Source organism: Sinohyriopsis cumingii, chromosome 3 (assembly GCF_028554795.1).
Source record: "Sinohyriopsis cumingii isolate HCF-2022 chromosome 3, ASM2855479v2, whole genome shotgun sequence".
Classification (NCBI taxonomy): domain Eukaryota; kingdom Metazoa; phylum Mollusca; class Bivalvia; order Unionida; family Unionidae; genus Sinohyriopsis; species Sinohyriopsis cumingii.
The window spans coordinates 104,260,753-104,282,359 of NC_142963.1; the positions used below are offsets into that span (position 1 = coordinate 104,260,753).

General features: G+C 37.4%; 1 protein-coding gene across 1 annotated transcript; it reads left to right on the top strand.

Moving 5' to 3' along the window:
- Nucleotides 1–8,521: 8,521 nt before the first annotated feature.
- Nucleotides 8,522–18,019, top strand: LOC149803451 (ependymin-related protein 1-like). The gene is made up of 7 exons (XM_089951415.1): nt 8,522–8,644; nt 9,946–10,099; nt 10,496–10,606; nt 11,079–11,154; nt 11,837–12,001; nt 17,112–17,203; nt 17,863–18,019. Exons 2-7 carry the CDS (start codon nt 9,965–9,967, stop codon nt 17,920–17,922), a joined length of 639 nt encoding a protein of 212 aa, XP_089807541.1. The 5' UTR covers nt 8,522–8,644; nt 9,946–9,964; the 3' UTR covers nt 17,923–18,019.
- The last annotated feature ends 3,588 nt before the right edge of the window (nt 18,020–21,607 follow it).

The window sequence follows — 21,607 nt, forward strand, 5'->3', positions numbered from 1 at the left end:
TTGCTAGAACGGGTGGAGGCAAGATAAAATATATCATATAGCTAGAGAAGAAACTGAAATTCCCAAAAGAGATAGGAACGATAAACAATGAAATCTTTGTGCGGCAAGTATCAATCGATGGGTTCTCTGAAAGTAATTGTTAATCATGACGTACACGCATGGATGTAGAGTGTAACACGATTTTTACTGGAGAAAACGGTTAAATATTACTACGGTGACATTGTTGAACGCGCCAGAAATGCAGCAAGTGCAACCGTGTCTCGGTATGGTTATTTGAAAGCGTTGAATTTGAGCAGACAGATGGCAAGCAGTCAACGTGCAACAGTCATGGATTTGATCAATTTGTAACGGCATCCGATGTACTTTATAGTACAGAATGTATGCGCTAAAATAAAGGGAGGCCATTAATGTCATAGAACAGTTGCTGAGTAATATTTTTTGCTGTGCCATCGGTCGTTTTCCATATTGCTCAGCAATGGAATTCATGGAGGCTAACGCCTCGAGAAATTCTCGAAGAGATTCATCGTTCGTGTGTCGAGTAGCGATCTCTGGAATACCGAATATGACAACAACGACGTCATTTAGTTCGATATGTTTGCAGTTTTCTTCGGATGAGTGAATGTGGGCAGTATTTTAAGAAATTTGTGTATCCAACACATGAGATGACTTGACTTGCAATAAGCGGTCCACTGTCGGTGGATTTCCATGGAAATCTCATTGATCTTACAGGGTTTGCAGAATCAATCGAATTTGCTGAGAATATTCATCTGATTATTATTGTCTGGTTTGGTCGTCATTTTAACGAACAAAATCTGGACATGAATGAAATGGACAGTTGTGCAAAGAATATGCGTGGCTGTGCTGATAGTGAGTGAAGCAATACTTTCATATAGACGTCAAACTGAGGAATGATTGACAAGCACGGAAGACAGCTATAGCAATAACGTGTCATTCGCCAAGGAAATAGTTCCAAAATTACAAATGGAGCCTGATCGGATAACAAACGACGTTGTACAAGATCGTGTAGCGATGACGCAGAAATCTACTTTATGATTGACTATACGAATACTAAAGGTATATTTGTACGTCGAGAACTTGTAAATCTACCAGATACAACCCAGCTGATTACTATTATCAGTTAATATGATGGTGATTCACTACAGTTTATTCATTTAAGATCTTCGATGCTGGCTTATGTGTCAATGAACCTGCTATCGATGATCAACTGAGTTCGGACGCTGTCAGAGTCGGCACAGTATATTGATCTTGAGATTCCCGGAACGTACGCAAGCGACGGATCACCGACGAAACAAAAACTTGTTCTTACTGATATCTTTATTGTTCCTGTGGATGTTGTTGAGAAAGCTTCAGTGGCGTCATCAAGTGATTGGACTATGGGATATGCTATAACCGCTCATGTGTCACATGGACTAACAATCGCAGATACCATTATTTGGATTGTTGATAATCGCATTGGATGTCTCAATTACGGAGAGTTGTGGCAGACAATTCCAAGATGGCTGTGGAAGATAATCAAGTTCAGAAAACCAACGATGTGAGAAAACAATTAGCTGGTTATTAGCGAAATGATGAAAGGTATAAATGCGAGTTTGATCTTGATGTTGAGTTCACCATGGAGTTGAAACAACGATAAAACAACCACTTTGCGCGCTGTTATACACTGATGTCGTGGCAATATTCTCCTAATAATCCACGCCAATTTCCTGTGACAGAATTAATAGTAGTCTCTGCCACACACGCGAAAATGTGATGATGAGAAGACTTCAGTTAATCAGCTGGGGGTGGGGGCAGTCCACTGGACCCATTGTCATGATGTACTAGCGAATCCTTGCAGGATGTACTTGAGTATCTTCAGGAATTACTTGTATTTGTTCAGACAAAACCACGTTGAGGAGCCTTTGTATCAGGTCTGTACATTACGGGAACAAAAGTAGATCTTACAACGATTAAAAATTGTATGTGTGGTTACACTAAAAATAGGATCGGTTGCTCTTTTTTAGGGTCAAGTTGCCAAGTAATTTTGGAGAGGAGTCATGTGGCACGTGTTTCTTTACGAACGAATTGGTGGGCTTCATAGAAATTCCACGAATAACTTCGTTGTTCAACGCGGCTATCACGCCTCAACCCATTCAAGAAATCTGTCCTTGCTAAGTAATTCCTGGGCGTACTAATGCCCAAACAGTCGCTCAGAAAGTGTTCGATTCAATCGCTGGACGATTACTAATCGCTATGTGACGCAGTGTGTCTTTGTCTGATTTTCACATTGTGATGTTTCATCAGAGATGTTACTGTCCCAATAAATTCTTTTCCAGGTTCAACTTATAGCAGCAGTAGCCATCGCAGGCTGCCACGCGGCCGATGTCCTCGTTGATAAATTCGTCCATAAACAGCTGCAACTTCAGTTGTTGTTTTAGTTGATGGCGGAACTTCTTCTTTGTATCTATTCGCATCGTCGACGACGACCGCCAACGCGTATTTATATGTGCATTTTTGACGTTTGCCAGTTATAATAGTATCATGTGGCAACAACAAAATATCTGCCTGATTGATCTTCGTTTGGCGTACTAACATCAAACCATCCGTACTGAATCGTATTAGGCGGTGGTAAATACATTTGCCATATTGCCCGTCTGGCCAGCCAATCTGCCGAGACACCACGTGAGACACGTGCTGCATCAGCTAGTTTGCTTATAGCTGCTCTACCCCTCCAGTGTCCTCTTGGGCTATGATAAATAGACTCCATTATTATTCATTATCGGCGATTAATTGTCAGCTACGGGGGTACGATCACATCGCTAGTTATCCTTCATTGCCGACTTTATAAGCCAGTTGGCAAGTGATTCTCTGAGATATTTTTTTTTACAGACGTCAATGTGTGAATCAACTTCTTGTCTGCAGTATGTCGTTGTTGTAGATCTCGATTTTTATACGCGACCTCACGAATATGGCACGTTTGATCAATTGCACTCCCTCGCTATTCTCCTGGTTTTGGTTGATGTTTTTCGTCGAGTCTAATAAGAGATAACTGCAATCTTTTGGTTATCTTCAATGGCGTTGATACACACACAATGCGGAATATTCACCAGACTTGGTGTTCCGGTGATATGGATATGATTAGACTTTTAAGCTTATTTGCACATGCACAGAGGGAGTCACATGGATTGATTACAAAAAATCTACAGGATCCTTGGTCACGATATCACGTTGGTCTCGATAACAAGTTTGGTTGCGAGACAGTACGGACTGATCCAATATTTGAAAATAGTTATTGTAGCTACTGCATACCAAGTTACCTATCAGCGGTTATTTATGAATGATAGACGTTCGTTGCTTAAAGTAACCACACGATATAGATGAAAAATTACATAAGAGTTTTATAGAAATATTTAAACCTCAAAGCATAGAAGATTGTATATCTTTGAAATAAAAGAATGCACAAGAATACAAAAATCCAGTCCCAAGATAAAGTCAGTAAAATGTTATAGCGATGAAACATTTCATAATATTAATGGACCGGCTGAAAGTAACTTTAAGAATAAACTAGCAAATTATTAACTATATGCGAAACAGAAATACAGTTAGTTTTGTAGCATTCAACACATTTCCTTTATATATTTAAAATATAAAAGATTATAGACTATTCTAAACCTAAATTATAATAAAGACATTGGATACAAAAAGGGCACGGATTTTCTATATGACCTATACCTGTAATTTGTGTCATTATCTTTAAAAAGGAAATGAAGCATTTTTCTATAACTTTAATTTTTCCGCAGTATAAGCAGACATATTTAAGGCAAAGTTCAGTTATAAACATAACAAATCTTGCTCTATGTGTTAAAGTCTACATTTCCACATTTCGCGAGCCGCTCAACATTTGCTTTATCAAAGATGCATCATTTTAAACTATCTTCGTTCTGTTTATTCTGCTTTACATGTGATTGTCTTTGTTATAATCGTTATGAAAAGTGGAAGTGTGAGTTCCTGTGTACCCTACTTTTATTAACGTCAAAAGGTTGTTAGCACTGTTCTGACGTGCACGAACGTGGACATCACTCATCTATGCTAGTTCAGCGTCTAGGCTATTGTAATGTGGATTTCAATTTTTATAATGACTCCAATGGTACTTGGCTGATAGCTGAACCATATTCCGATAGCTTTTCCAACGTTTCGCATTCTCAAAGTTGGCTTCGTCCACCTTTATGCAATGTTTTGCTTTCTGGATTTCATCGTGACTTCAAAACATTTCAAACAATTTCCTCAAATGCAGAAATCAATTTTTGTCAGTGTCGTACTACGCAAGTGCCCTTCTTTGGAGTTAGCATGTCAGAGGTAGGAACACTTGTTACGGCTCTGAACAAAATTTTGAATAGTCATTTTGTCAGCTTGTGGAAGTTTGCATCATCTGCATCTTGGCAGTTTGAAGAATATTGCTGTTAAACTGGTTATGGAAGCGTCGTTTAAAGATCAATACAGATACTTGTTAGAAAAGAGCCTGTTTTCAAACGGACGCTGAACTTATGAGCGTATCATGGGTGAAAAACATAAAACCTAAAGACATTTTATTAGATGAAGTGTTCTTAAACAGATTTCATACCATCGCTCCGGTACCGACTTAAAAAAAAAAACTACATCTATGTTGATTTCGCAAGAATGTATAGTTGGTACAACAATGTTTCCCGGTTGAAACTATATCAATAATGGTCACGTTTTACACATAAGAAATCAATACTTCAAAATCTTGAGAAAAACGTACCTGTGGCGCTGAGAAGGTGCCATTTATTAATCCACCCGTCATCACCCTTTATATCGCTTCCCACATGTTGGGCAACAACATTGATAGACTGAATCGCCTACAAATATACATACAGCCAGTGGATTAAACATCTGTGTATGGTATTGATATTATGACATATCCAACATTGCTGTGAATACCAATAAAGCTGTATACTGTTTGCAGCCTGACTTTTTCCTTCCGTAATAGAAACATAAGATTATGATTCAGATACTACTACTACTACCATCATCACCACTACCACACTCACTAATTCTACTAACACCACCATCACCATTACCACACTCACTAATTCTACTAACACCACCATCACCACTACCACACTCATTAATTCTACTAACACCACCATCACCATTACCACACTCACTAATTCTACTAACACCACCATCACCACTACCACACTCACTAATTCTACTAACACCACCATTACCATTACTTCCTTTACAACAACTACTACTACTACTGCTGCCAGCACCTTCGCAAAAAGACAGGAACAGTAATTTCCAACCAAACCAGTATTGCTGATGCTATTTTCTACACTGACATAGATTTTGTATTACTAAATAACTGTTCGATTTGACATTTGTGAAGATTAACACCATGTCTCAGCACACGATAGTAATACATGGCTACCAGTATGTTTGGTAGAGGAAGAATCCGATAATAAACACCGATCTAAGGAGAGCTACTGGCAAGGAAGGATGGATAGTGGCAAGTTTCGCACATGACCGCGTTGGTTGAACCGAGACTCGAACCCAGGTGGAGAGGGATGAGATATGTTAGGTGTGTCTGAATTATTTATGTCCCATACCACTCGGCCATCCGTACATCAATATATTATTAAAGCCTGGATATCAGTAGCGCAACTAAGTTGCATTGTGTCTGCCCAGGATTCATCCCTGTGCTCTAAAAAGCAAATGGCTGCCTTTTCTGGTTGATACAATTTATCAGGTGTGTCCCACTTCTTTGACTTAAAAAATTATGAAGTTCATATCATCTAAGTAAGTAATTGGAAGTAAATTGTTTAAGTTTAAAAACGTCTAGCTTATTATATATGCAAGTAATTTGAAAATCTAAACTATGTTCATTAAGTTGGTTAGGTTGAACAGTTTAATGGAGAAAACAAGTAGAAATGCTTTGAAAAGAAATTATGAGAGAATTAGGTGAGAGGAGCTATTATCAATCCTGTTGTGAAACGAAGACTGAAAGCTGAAACGAGGGTTTCAAATTGGGACACATTACACGTCATTAGATTTATTCTAAAATTAGTATTTCACAAAGATAGCCTTTACCTTGTTTGTTCTCGTTTATGGATCTGCATTGACGTCAATACTCTTCATTTGATTCAAGGACAGTAGTGTTGCGAATGCAAGGAATAATGACTGAAGGCCAAATTTCATGAAAGATGAAAGAGAAATGATACAACTGGCGTGTTCTTTGTAGCTTTAAGTGCTAGAACTTAAAACAATACTACTGACGTCCACTTATATCTTCTTGCTCTACTTTTTCCGGTTTTCATATGGGTTGCGTGGGGAGGGGTGGGGTTAGATTGGTAAAACGTTTGAATTAGATCATCTACTTGGATAGTTTTTTCTTCTTCCGGTGGAGTCGGGATAGGGTGGTAAATATATTGAGTTGTATTTCAACAACACAATCTTTCTGTGCTAAATAATGGTAATGCCTCGTTAATACAAGTCGTGACAGGCTATCTGCGAATTACTCCAGGAAGTGTTTGTTTTTATAACTTAGAATAATAATGTAATAATTTTAGGCTTACACGTTGTTTTTCTTACAATCTACCAAATCGGGGTCAACCAATTTTCTTCTTCTTTCTTTTTTATATAAAAAATAATACAATCGAACTATTAAAACCTATGGGACTATTCGGGCTTTCTCAATATAAAAAAATTCAGATTATTTTTATACCAAAACTGTCTTTTAGAAAGAAAAGTCCAATGTAGAAGAAAAATATTAAATAATGCTCTATATTACACGGTTTGAATCATAAGCTGGAACATGGGGCATGTGCAATCTACAATTTGTAGACAACAAATTTAAAATTGATCAATGTATTAATATCATATCTAAATATATCTAACAACTTCGTGCCCAGACGTATGGAGCATCAGTGACAGATCGTATAGTTTAATAATGACCTCGTGTAGCATTGATACATTTCCACGCACTTCATGACTGGTTAATAAGTGTGGCCAATCATGTATGAGGTAGCAAATGTAACATGTTACTTTTAGAATTTACCTTTCTCTCTGTGTATTCTATGTGTGCGTGTTTTGGATTTTTAACGTAGCTTAAACAATTGTTCAATCATATCGCTACGATGTCTGCAGTTTGACCGTTAACTCTCCGGTGGCCTAGTGGTTAGAGCGTCCGCCTCGGATGAGGTAGGTCGTGGGTTCGATCTACGACCGAGTCATACCAGAGACTTACAAAAATGGTACTAACTGCTGCCTCGCTTGGCGTTCAGCATGAAGAGGTTAGTGTTAGGACTGGTCGGACTGGCGTCAGGATAATGTGACTGGGTGGGACATCGTGCTACATGTCTGCGGCATGATGCCCCAGTGCTAGACATCACTATAAACTGGGCACATAGCAGACATCGTAGCGATATGACTGTTAAAGATTCGTTAAAAATCAAAATCACATCACAGCACATCACAGTTTGACCGTTTATAGTGATGTCTAGCACTGGGGCATCATGACGGAGACATGTTGCATCACGTCCCACCCAGGCACATTACCCTGACACCAGGCACACCAGTCCTAACACTAACCTCTTAATGCTGAGCGCCAAACGAGGCAGCATTTAGTACCATTTTTAAAAGTCTTTGGCATGACTAGGCAGGGTTTCGAACCCGTAATCTTTCGCATTGGAGACGGACGCTCTAACCACTAGAAAAGTAAAGCGTTAGAAATATGCATATTTATGAGACAAAAAGTAATTCGTTTATATTTTAGAAAGTAACGCATGTGCATAATCCACTTTTTGAAGAACAGATGATCTGGGCAAGTTCAGGTCCCCTTTAAAGACTTTTCTTTACGTGCAACTAAGCAGTATATGTGTGTACTCTAACCACAATATTTAGTGTGATGTATTTGCAGTGATCAGAGTAAAGCGCAGATAGAATTGCATATAGTGGTATGGTTAAGTAAGAAAGATACTCAAGAACGGTTACTGTCGCCTGGAGGGCATATCTTTACCCTATAAGAGAAGAGTTCATTATTTCAGACTATATGGTCAATACATCTAAATCGAAATACCAATTTATTTTAAACGTGAAAGATCAAACTTGTCTTATGTACAAAAATGTGTGCAACTACAGAAAGCGTCATTGTTAAGAGCAAAATTATGCAAGGCATTTAAAGAGCAATTTGTTCGGTCTATCTATAATTCAAACATTAAAATAATATAGAGTTCGCCAGACATTTGAAGATACCGTTCTTATTGTTATCTGTTCTAGTTATCGCTGAAAACACATGCTTTCTTATTAATTCATCAAAAACTAAATATATAATAATTTGCAATATTGTAGAGGAAATGTTCTATCTTGTAAGGTTTAATGGAACACGAAGGATGTTATTATAACTATTAACTAATATCCTATTAACCAACTTACCGGTTAAATTGTCAGTGTACTTATTAATAAACAATGCCATATTACAAATTAGTGACTAATAGTATGTGCACTTTATTAGGTCATGATAGATGCGTGATGCACCCAGTCATTCCAAACACTGATAAGATCGAGTATAAAGTGTCGGCAGTCTTTCGACTGGTTCAGTTAACCTATTTCTTTTCGAAGCGAGCAGGTAAGGAAAAATATAAATTTATATTAAAGTCATGAACATAGAGGTCACATGACTGGCTATTTTGTTTCAGTGAAAACCTTTCCATTTCGAAACCAGATGATGATCAAATCTTGAAGAGGTAAGTGGGCAGGCGCCATATTAATGATTTGTAAATCTCAATGTGTGATTGTTCTCACGTCATCCTGGTATTACTGATTATTTTCAGGACAAAGCGTCCTTAAATGCTTCGAATAACTGAGCTTGAACAGTCAAAATCTGATGTGGAGAGACATACCATGCTCAGAGCTGTAATTTGATGGTGCTGGGACTTGTTTCACTTGCGTCATTGGCAGACATTGCACGTGATCATGTAACATAAGCAGGCCCATCAAAGTGTGGTCCAGGTAGATCCTCACCAATGCAAAAGTAAAATGGCGAACAAAAATACTAAGCCAAAAACTGGAATGCATGTAGCCGCCGCTTTATTGTATGCTTGGACCATTTTCGATTTTGAGCAAGGCCATGTTTCCTGGAGTTTAGTTCTTACAGAAAACATGTAAACACATAACATTTGTGGTTTTTGTGTGTGTGTGATTCAGATTTTTAACGTAGCTTTAACAATTTTCCAGTCATATCGCTACGATGTCTGCAGTGTGGCAGTTTAAAGTGACGACTAGCTCTGGGACATCATGCCGAAGACATGTAGCATGATGTCCCACCCAGTCTCATTATCCCGACCAGGCAGACCAGTCCTAACACAAACCTCAAAATCTGTTTGTCAAGCGCAAGTGTTGTAAATCTGAGCAAAATGATGACAGTGTAAACTTCGTTTGTACGCATTTAACTTGTGTAAATTATTTATTTACATAATTTAACCAGTATATCAACATGCCTCTCGCCATTATCGAAGTTACCCGCAGTATGGAAAGCAAAACCTGAGTAGGTCGATACAGCAAAATCTAAGCAGGTCAATACAGGAAGAAGAATTTTATAATGAAATGCATATGTTTATTTGTCCGTACTTATATTATTTCTTTTATGTTCTGTTATTGCTGTTATAATATCGAATAATCTCGTTATGTGTGTATTGTTTGTGTGCTCTTGTCTTTCTTTTATTTAGAGAGACATGGTTTTTCTAAGTAGGACACGTGGCTTTTGCACATCAGTCAGCAGAAATAGATGCAAATTCCAATACTGTTCTACCTACGATGACAAAACTTCGTTCGAAACACTGATCATCATTATTATCGAATAGAAACAAATGTTTCGTACCTTGACATCTTCTCAACTCTCAGATATACGTAATTACGTATTTTTAACAGTTTCAGATCTTTAGCAACAATGCTGCGTATAGTTTTAGCTGTTGTTTTGGTTGCCATGGTGCTGGGAGAGGGATGTTGCCCCTACGATGCTTGGGAGGGGTATGAAGGTCTGTTGACTGGCACAGCACAGGGTGGAACGGCACATTTGACTCAGGTAGGTCCTAATACATGTGATGTTTTCGTACAAGTCATCAATCCTTGTTTGCGGATAATATTTTCCTTTTATTATGGTTACAATGTCTCTCCCGTCGTTTTTAATAATAATAATAATAATAATAATACGAAGAACAACGAAAACGAAAAGAAGAATGATAAGACGAATAAAATCAAAGGAGACCTTTACAGGACGTCTCATGAAATAAACATAACCTGTATCTAAATTTTCAATATGGATATTTTCTCCACTCAGAAATTTACTTGCACATGAGAACATAACCATCAGTAGCAATAACAATTACAAATTAAAATTTATATGCGATAAGAGACTTTGAAATCAGATTTATAATCTTGTTACTAGAGCGCTCATTACAATATATATATATATATATAGGGTTCATTCACCTTGCATCTGAATAATACCAAAAAGATGGTTGCTTCTGAAGTGGAATTAGTCGTGGATGGAGTCGTCATAAGGCTGAAATCAATACAAGACTATAATACGGTAAGGGTACAATTAAATAGAAGTATTAACTGTCAAAGTCATCATTACATCATCGGAATACTTCACTGTGTAAATCCATCACAAAGTCCCACTTAACTGGGTCTACATCTGGGATCGGAATCCCCAGTTTGCATCTTACTAAATACGAAATCCTTGCATAAATCCAAAAGCGGAGAGAATCAAGCTATGAACATGCCTACTAATGAACAAACTGACGGACGAATGAAAGGACATATGTATTTGTATTATATTTTCGGATCACATATTTTTTCCTAGAGACTAAATACTTTCACTAAGGGAATACTTTCTTAGTTCCTCAGTGAGGATAGGACATATTTTATCATCCAGTGTTATGTACTAGAGAGTGCATTTTTGTAGCAGTCCAAGACTTATTTATGCATTTAATAGATGACCGTTACGTTACCTCCATGACACATTTAGGAAAGCAAACTCTACGTATGCTCAATTCCAGGGAACGGAGTATGACATCATGGGCGGCAAGTGTACCAAGAAACCGCTTGAACAATGGAAACCAAAATGTGTACCAGGTAGGATCCACTAGAGACTTTTTTTTTCTCCAGTCAATACAACATAAAACCAATTTTTAGCAGCATCAACATAGATAGTTGTGATTACCTGTCTTACAAATGATATTAGCATATATGCCTCACTCTAAATTTCAAGGACTCAACTTCACTACCAACACTCCCTTTCATCTCTCTCTCTCCTGCTCGCATCCTCCTCCTCGTCCCATGCAGGCTAGATAATGTAGAATTGATACTGCCCGTCCACCCACACAATGTATGTCATAAGATGACTAGTGAAGGCAGCTCCCTTGGGATTCATACCGTGAAGTTGGTTCGCCTGAAGTTGCCCCTGAACTTTAAAAAGAGCAATACTTACATAGAAATATTCTGAACTAAACCTATGTCCCTTTTGCTTTGTCGGTGTTCTTTCATACCGTTCGTATGGGGTTTTTCTTATCATGTGGTCTCGTGGTGCATATTTACATTCGGTACGGGGTGGGGATGTCTTCCTGGTAATTTTTGGCAAGGTTTTCTTCCATCCATCCATCCATCCATACATACCTACGTACATAATATTGTCAGTGCTTATGACTCTGGAAAGCCTTAATCCGGCACTGCATACATACATACATACATACATACATACATATATACATACATATTTTTTCCTTCCTTGCTTACTTACTTACTTATTTACTCAAAGATGATGCCCAAGTCGTGCAGAACACCTACTTCGGCGCGGGATCTGAGAAAGTGGCGGTTAAAACATACCTTTACACAGACAACGGTTTACAAGTGTATTCCACAGTGACAGCCAGCGGTTGTATCCCGATTGTTGCGGCCATATCAGGCACAACGATCCAGGGAGGTAACTGTGTTTCTTCAATTTATACTCGTATAACTGAGACAAAGCAATTAATGTAGCAATATATATTGCTACTTCAAACATGTATGCATTTGTCAAGCAACAGGAGGTGTGTTTGTCTTGGGTGGTGGGAGCGTGCTTAGATGAAGATTGGGAAAAGTCGGGGTTGCATAAGCGCGATGTCAGTATGTCGACCGTTAAAAGACTCAGACTCGCGTTAACAGATTTACAGTTGCCCCTCCTGTTTCTTTATTTTCATCAATCACATTTCCACTATACATGGTAACAATAATTTCAAACTGTCAGAATACTTCCGACGCAATAATCAATGAACTTTTTGATCGTGTGTGAAGATGTGAGCAATCTTAAACCGTTATGTAATTATGTAGTGATAACGATGAGGTAACATTCACTGAGACGTTGACAGGTAAATGGACTCAAATACTGGAAGTTAAACTGTTTCCCACGCATAAGAATACAAGATCAAATTTTAATTTTTTGTCACTTTTGCATTTAAGGTAAAGTATTTTGGACCGATCTTTTCGGCTTTTTACTCTATTTGTCCGGTTGGGAATAAAAACGGTGATGTCTAAAATTGCCCATAACTTTTCCGAGCATTATGTTTCACTAGTCCGATGAAGAGTAAGTCAGCCCACAATCTGTATCGATGCTATCTGACGATATGTTGGTCTGATGTTACCTGTTTACTAAAATTTAAAATATTTATGCATGCAAATGTTTCCGGAACCTACGTGCGTACTGTTGAGACTCTTAACAATTTTTGGTAACAGCCATATCTAGCACAAAATTCAAAATGTCCATAGGACAAAGGGTTGTTATTCCACGTGGATTTTGGTGTGTGTGTGTGTGTGTGTGTGTGTAGGATTTTTAACGTAGGTTAATTTTTAAGTCACATCGCTACGATGTCTGCAGTGTGGCAGTTTACAGTAATGTCTAGCACTAGTACATCACGCCGCAGAATTGTAGTATCATGTCCCACCTGGTCACGTTATCCTGATACCAGTCTGACCAGGCCTAACATTAACCCCTTAGTGCTAAGCGCCAAGAGAGGCAGCTGCTAGTACAATTTTGTGTCTTTGGTATGACGCATCAGGGGTTCGAACCCGTGACCTCTAGCATTGGAGGCAGACGCTATAACGATCGGATGATTTGCAAGTCACCAAACATAGGATTTGATCCTCAAATAGTATATACATGTCACCAAAAGAACCGTTCAGAAGACGGTAGTTCAACAGCCGCGGGATATGCACCGATGTGTACAGACAAGAGTGGCTGCGGAGTTTTGCAGAGTTTAATGAATATGCGATGTGTGCCCTAAATCGCCAGTCAATATTATTGTAAGTGTTAGGCTGATATATCGGCCGACCTACTTAAAATATGCATATCATAAGCAGATTATACATAATTCCGCCTGTACACTATGATTTTTAATGACATTGCTGTTGATGAAGAAAATGGTCTGAGAATCACCAATGAAGGCGATGTTTTGTGTTGGTTTTTTTTTCTTCACATTTTATTAAAGAGTGTACCATGATAAAAGAAGTCATACATGAAAAGTTTTGATGCCTCAAAGTAGTAAATCAGTCATCTGTTGGGTAATAAGCGATATTCTGCTTGGAAATGTCACCCAGTAAAATGTCTTCATTAGTTTATTTTCTGCTTTTGTAATTTGAGTGACCTTTAAACTTATTAAGTCGAATTTTGTCATTTGTAAAATGTTTCATTTTCCCCATCCTGTGATTTTTCTATCTGTTTACTAAATAAAGAATTACAATCTAGTTTCAAATTACCCTTCTTGAAATCATATGTCGCTTTCATTCTTAGTTTTGTATTGGGGCAAGACACTGCTTTACCCACCATTTGCCTTTAGAATGTATAGTTATGTGTACTTGAACTAACTGAACGCCTAAATTCATATACAGTTTCAAAGACCTACAATGCACCAAGTACTTCACGCTTATCATATAATGTACAGAAAGACTTTTTTTGTGGTAGTCAGTGATCTTACTTCGTGGAAAATTATTCTAATTGAGATGGCTAAAGATCTGTTGGCATTCTGTGTTGGGTACAAGTGGGTAAACATTCAGAACTAATATACTTCTTCGCGATCTCGAATGCAACCTCTAAAAAGCACCAACTTTAATGTCGACCGACCAGTCTTATATATTTTCATGAATAGCTTGTAGTCATATGTATCTACCCATGAAAGGTTACTATGAACCAGGTCAGAGGATATAAGGTCTTAGGATTAAAGGCATGATGAATGATTTATTGTTTTTGTTGTAATTTTGGCGTCTTGTTGACATAGACACTACCATTCTTTTATAATAATAATAATAATAATAATAATAATAATAATAATAATAACATTATTATTATTATTATTATTATTATTAAACTCTTGCCATTGAAATAACTACCCAAAGTGTGATATATGGAATAAAAACTTGATTCTTCCTCAGTAAAGCTAGACGTGTACCTAGAAAAAGCATGTTACAACTTAACGCATCTCCCTGTTGTAATCGGTAAGAATACAGTTAAACCTGTGCTCATAACGGCCTTTCTCCTACCTTCTGCATGTTCTAATGTGCGAATACCAGCATGCCTACCTTGTCAATAATCATAATACTACTAGTGGCAAAGACTATTTGCGTGTCAGTTGCATATCACACATGTGTTATAGATGTTATTTTACTTCATATTATCTATGGACATCGAGTTAAGCACCAGTCCAATGTTTCCTCAAACTCATTTTGAAGCACCTTTGAATTTGCACGGCTGCACTGCCATTATGCTTGCTGCCATGAACGAGACATCTGGTGCTAACAGAAGGCTGACTTTGAACAAATGTAATGCTGTAATTTTATGTATCGATCGGCTAACTGAACTATATGACAAGAGAGACATATACATCGCTTCGAAAATGTTTAAGTTAAAACTGACATCATAGCTATTGATACTACAAAGGATAGTACTTTCGGCAACTGGGCACAACATCTGGATGATTCGTTTGCAGCTGCCTCAAAAATGACCAAATCGTTTAAGACTCTAAAATGCAAATTTACTGGAAAAGCACTTGAAAGAAAATATTTCACGAATATCTGACCTTTATTTCAATATCTCGATATTTCCTAGGATGAGGAGACTTTCAAAAGAGAAAGGTTGTAACCAGAAGCAGTGAGAAATATGATTGGATTAACAAGACGTGCAAATGCTCAATACATATGAGGAAAACGGTTGCCCTGCCATGCACATGCTTTGCATTGTTCATGGAACTTGGAACTATACATGTCACATCTCCCTTTTTGAACCATTCCCGGCTTTGGTTGCCTGCTCAGACATATATAGTAATAACTTTCTTTTCACAATAGGCTGGAATTCATTTATAAACTTAACCGTCCATTGCTAGAATACTTTACCCGATTCAAGGAGCAAATTATGGGGATTGAAATTAAATATTCTGAGTGCATGAATTATGAATAAATATTGTGATCTACATTATGATTAAATTTTGCATGAAACATGACAAAGACAACAATCCTTTATGTGCATGCAGCAAAATTCAAAATCATTGAAAACCCATATATATATGTGTGTGTGTGTGTGTGTGTGTATGTGTGTGTGTGTGAAGTGTCGAATTTTTAATTGCAGTGAACTTTAAAGTTGAATGCATTGAGCATTAAATTTTATAGCATTTAAGCCAGAAAAGTCTTTGTGATGGTCACTTCGACCTTTTTCCGTTCATCTCCCCTCATGTCAGTGTAAACTTCAAAGGGGCAGCATTCTAGCTCAGTGAAATTGACCGCGGTATCTTTTGCACGGTCCTTAGAAAGTAAACATCTGAGCTACCAACCCTAACCGCATGATAGGAACCTATGTCCACTTATCATTTTTTCAAAGGGAAATTGTCACGCAGTGTTGTACACAGATTCTGAGCTGTCTAAACCTGATGAAAGGAATTATTTCCTTTGGAAAAATTAGGGACTGCTGCATACGATTGGGCAGCATAAATTAAGGCGTACACGTTAGGGCAATCGGACATTTAAAGTGACGACCTTAGTCGAAAGTCTTTAGTCTGGAAATTTCCTAAAGAGGAAACTTAGTCTCGATTCCGTGGAAAGCATTAAGAGATTGATGCTTTCCTGGTGAAACAAGAAGGGTACCAGGTGGTTGTCTTGTAAAAAGAAAGACATGTTTTAGTGCTAGGACGTACAAGTTCCAACGGAGAACAGCAATAAGGAACAGCTTTCTGAAAGAAAGACGGGAGAGTCTGAATACAGAAGTCCGGAGAAAGAAAGGAAGGGCGAGGTCAGAATAAAAAGACCAGGAAGACCATGAAGGGACATAGCATAGAGCTTAGGAAGGATGAACTAGGAGACGTTGATATACGGTCAAAGGAAAGGAAGGTGATGCACATTAGTCGTGGACACTGCACTCTTTTCACCTCTCGTTATGATGATGCAATAAATCCAAATTAGACACACCTGTCAAATTATATTGACATAATCTAACTTGAAGTGGAATTACCGCTTTAATTTGTTCTAATTAAATTTGTTGTTTTCTTGTCTAAGGGGTTCGTATTGCTTTATTTCTTCTGAGTATTCTCGCTCAGTTCTCTGTTGAAATTCCATTCTTCTTTCACACCCTCCGAGCTATAATGTCGAGGGAGGACATCCTCTAGATAACACCAGCAAATATATATATATATATATATATATATATATATATATATATATATATATATATATATATATATATATATATATATATATATAGATGTTAAACATGGTGTATGTGTTAAAATATAAACATATATTTATATATATTTAAAGAAAGAAACATCCAAATGCCTACCAGAGTTTTGCTGAATTTGCTTTGTCAACAATAATATACATTACAGTTTCTAGAAGGCAATCTGAGCCATATATTAGAAGATATCTTTTGAGAATGATTTTAGGAAGTGTAGGCTGCAGCGAGTATGCGTTATTTTGAGAGAGAGAGAGAGAGAGAGAGAGCATATTTTTGGTACGAATCCAATATTGTAGTAATCACAACTTTATTCTTAATGTATGATTTCATTATTTTGTTCCAGTTCCAACTGTGACTGTGGTAGAGTTTTCTGGTATTACGCCTGGAGTAAAGGATCCATCCGTGTTCGACATTCCTGCCATTTGTCACTCTTTAGTAAGCGTTTGGTCTTTTTCTCTAAATCTTGTATGGACATGATGTATTATGACAGTGTTCTGACCTAGAATACTTTTCACTTTCAGTGACCGTTTAACTTTAAATTATTTTAACCAGACCCTCGGGTGTGTCTGAGAGACCTAGCAATGGTATGGGAGAGGTCACTATAAATGGGTTGCGTTTAGGTCGTGCTCTGATTATAAGCATTTTTAATTTTTATCTTTGACATACCGTTTATGCGAACTTGGTTATGGTTATGTGACATCATTGTTCAGAAACAAAATGTTTCTGTAATATATGATAATCGCCATGTGCAGCAATATATCAATCCCAGATAAAGGTAATATCACTTTCATTTATAAAATATTACAAACATGATTCATGACTTATAAATGATTTTGCGTCTAGCTGAGTTAATTAACTAAAATAACTCAAATTGAATCTTAACTACTCCATTGCGAGAATGCTCACTTTTGAAGATAACGAAGACTTATAAAAGCTGAAAGGTTTAGTGTGTAACAAAAACTCTAACATGATTCGTATATAATTCAGTCTTACTTGAATCCATTCGTTTGTATATTGATTAGTCATCTAGATTGTTGTTGTTATTATTATTATTACTATTATTATTATTATTATTATAGAACATTGCATTTCAGGACATTCCTCACCAGCATTTTCCCATCTTAAACAGTTTGAGGCGATCCTTTTTCCACTAGCATGACTGCATGTTGAGGTCATTAATCCTTGTATATTCCAATATAACAAGTTTTGAAGAGCGGAAATAAAATATAAAGCAATACAAATATTCAATAACAGGCTTGTGTCTTTGATTTTACCTTCTTCAGCCACGTGAATTGCTGGTTTCTTGAACTACGTCACAAGATATCTACCATGTAGGGATGAATCTCATATACTTTCACTCAACATTCACGGAATTTGATGTAATAACTGGTGTAAATAAGCTAATACATATTGCCATAATTAATAATGTGGACTTGTGACAGTTTTAAGCTAGTGAAATAAAAATTTAATGTGCACTTTATAATGATCATTATAAGTTATTCAAGATAACGTTTTTGGAATTGAACTTTGACAGTGTCTATATTTGGCTTTGTGTATGCTAATATATATGAATATTTAAATATAGCAACATGATGTAAAGATGATAAATGAAATATGGAGACAATCTCAATGAAAGCCACAATGCATGATAGCATAAATATATTTGGTAGGAAACTAAATAAAGAAAGGATTAAACATAGATCACTTAAATATGCAATACACAGTGGGAAAATAGACTATCATACCTGAACTTCAGATGAGTGACGATACAAACTCAAATGCATATTGAAATAGTTTTAAGTTGATGGTTATGTTTTCGTCATGTATAAGGGTTTAATATTGTTCTTTTAACACAGTTACGGATAAGATGAAAATATTAGAACCATGGAAACATATTTAAATAACAGCCTTTTTAGTCCCTTACTCAGCTGACGTTGCTCAACACTCTTTGCATCATTTTCTGGCTTTAGTATATCTTAGGTACCTAAAAGTCTGCGCCATACAGATACTCCCATGCAGGGAAGTCATGAACATGGTGAAAAATATTAGTACAGATGATGCCCTGGATTTATCCAATGTGGTTGACATTTATTCAGAGTTCCTGAGGGTCAAACATAATAAACACAGTGTCTCTGTACATATAGATCCATCAACGTTTGAATTTATAACAAGTGTTGTTTTGTGAACATCGCAAGACTTCATGCAGCTCAAGTGTTTAAAATAGTATTATCTACAGAATACAAGAGAAGAACTCTGTGACAGCTACATTGTCTAAGACAAAATGTGTCCTACACATGCAGTGGTAGAAATGTTTAACGCGATTAGATGGTTTTATCTGTAAATATAGACATGAGAATACCTTAGCTAAGGGCAGTTTGATGCAGACATCTGCACTAGTAACTAGATTTAGTACTAAACATGAAACAGTTCCTAAATTCTATATGAAATGTACACCCCTTGAGTGTCAGACAATTAGGGTAGAGGGGGGCAAAACGCCTCCGTGGGGTAGTACGCCCCCAAGTCTTCCTGACGCCCCTGCACTAGAAAATGGCCTGGTCTTTATACAGCAAGATTGCCCAGGTTACACAGGCCTTGTGAATGGCCGCCATTGTTGGATGCAGCCGCACGCATGTTTTTTTTTATGCAAGAATATTACTTTTTTGGCATCTTCCTGTAAAAATGTTCCATCCATTTGTTTGCAGTATTTTTGACTGAAACTACCTAAAGAAAACAGGGTATATATGTTTTTAAACAACATAGTATAGAGATGCATTATGTATAATATTTCATGATTCTCAGCAGTTGTTAATTTCGCCTATTGTTAAATTGTCAATGCTGTACGATAGGGGCAAAATGCCCCCTACAGGGGGCGTGTTGCCCCATAACTGTTTAAATGTTGTACACTTTTTAACTAACCGTTCATATGCCTGAAATTATTCTATACTTTTTTGCGGAACTTACCGAAGGAAAACTGTTCGAGGAAATTATGGGACACTAGCTCTAAAAGCGGCTCTTGAAGCAATTCATTCTGGAATTTCACTGAAAGCTCCTGCCAGGAATTATGGAATTCCAGCTAAAACTTTGCGTAGACATATAGATTTGAAGGTTTCTCAACCTGGAGTGTCAAAACTGGAAAGTAAGACTACTGTTTTCAAGCCTGCTTATGAGTTACTTCTAGATGAGCAGATCCAGTCCATGGAAAAGGCATTATTTGGACTTACCACAATTGACGTACGGCGTTTGGCATACAGCTTAGCGGTTCATCGGAATTTTAAAAACCACCCATTTCAACGCAATGCAGCAGGTATTGTTTGGCTGAAAGGCTTTATGAAAAGACATCCAGATCTAGCCATCAGAGCTCCAGAGGCAACCAGTGTCAGCAGAGCCATGGGCTGTAGCCGGCCACAGGTAGTTAATTTTTACCAAGTATATAAGGAATCTCTTGACGCAACACTTGCTGATGGTCTCAGAATATGGAACATGGATGAAACGGGCGTTAGAACTGTCCACAAGCCAGTAAACATTATTGCATCAAAAGGTGTTAGATCAGTTGGTAAGTTACAAACGGTTAACGTGGTCAAACTATTACTGTAATATGTGCCATGAATGTGACCGGTACCTTTGCATCGCCAGCATTTATCTACCCACGTAAATGAATGGTTCCATCACTGATGAATGGCGCACCAGCCGGATCACTAGGCTTGTGTAGCCCAAGTGGGTGGACAGTCATATTTTCTTGCAATGGCTGGAATATTTCACTTCTTTTGTGAAATCCACGAAGGATTAGTAAGGTTATGATCATTTCTGACAATGCAAAAACATTGACTGAACCAAGCAAAACGGTTGAATTTCTGCTAACTGGTAGTTATACAGCCACTGTGGATGGGTCGGGTAATCCAGAGACAGACAAAACAGGATATACTCAGTTACCTGATAATCAACAAACACATCACCCTGCCATCACCGTCGAGGAGACAGGTAATCGGAAAATGTTTGACGAAGCTATTCTTGCTGGAAGAAAGGAATGTGTTACCTTGGGGGGTATCTGATAACGAATGCAAAAGTGCAGACGATTCAGCATTTATGAACATATTGCTCTAACTTTCGCCAAAGCCTAGAATATACAGTCAGCGCACAAGAAAGCGAAAGGCAGAAACAGCCATGAACTTGAATTCATCACAATATAAATAAATGCTTATTGAAAAGCAAAGAAAGACGATAACAAATACAAAAGGCAAATGTTAGAGGACTGTACAGGCAAGCGGGAGCAAACGGAATGAAACCAAAGTTTCAAAACAGAAATAAATGCAGACGAAAAAGAAGCAGACATTTAGAGAGGACCAAAAGATAGGTAGAAAACCATCTAAGACTATAAAGACAACTTGTATAGAGGACCATGAAAAGGGAAAAAAGGCTTCGGGTACAAAGTCAGTTGGTAAACGTGATCTTGCCTTGTCAGCAAACACAACATATAATAAAGGCTACATTTGTGGAAACTGCGAATTTGAGTATGGAAGAAGTGATGATCCCTTAATAGAAGATTTCTGGTCGCAGTGCAAGAAATGTTCCAGGTGGTTCCATGAATCGTGTGGCACCACCTTCAATATGCAATTATTCTGTGCTAAGTGTGAGCAATAAAGAATTTTTCAGGAGCATTCACTACTTTTGGGCTTTGTCTTTTCCTTCATTAGTTATGGAAATTAGATTTGAGCATTGTTGTAGCTGCCTGCATTTCCGCATTGTTGTGCTAATTTGAATGATGCAACAGTATGTAGTTCTAGCATATTTGCCATATATAAAATGTCCATATAGGAATAATCCTTGATTTTACACTTCAAT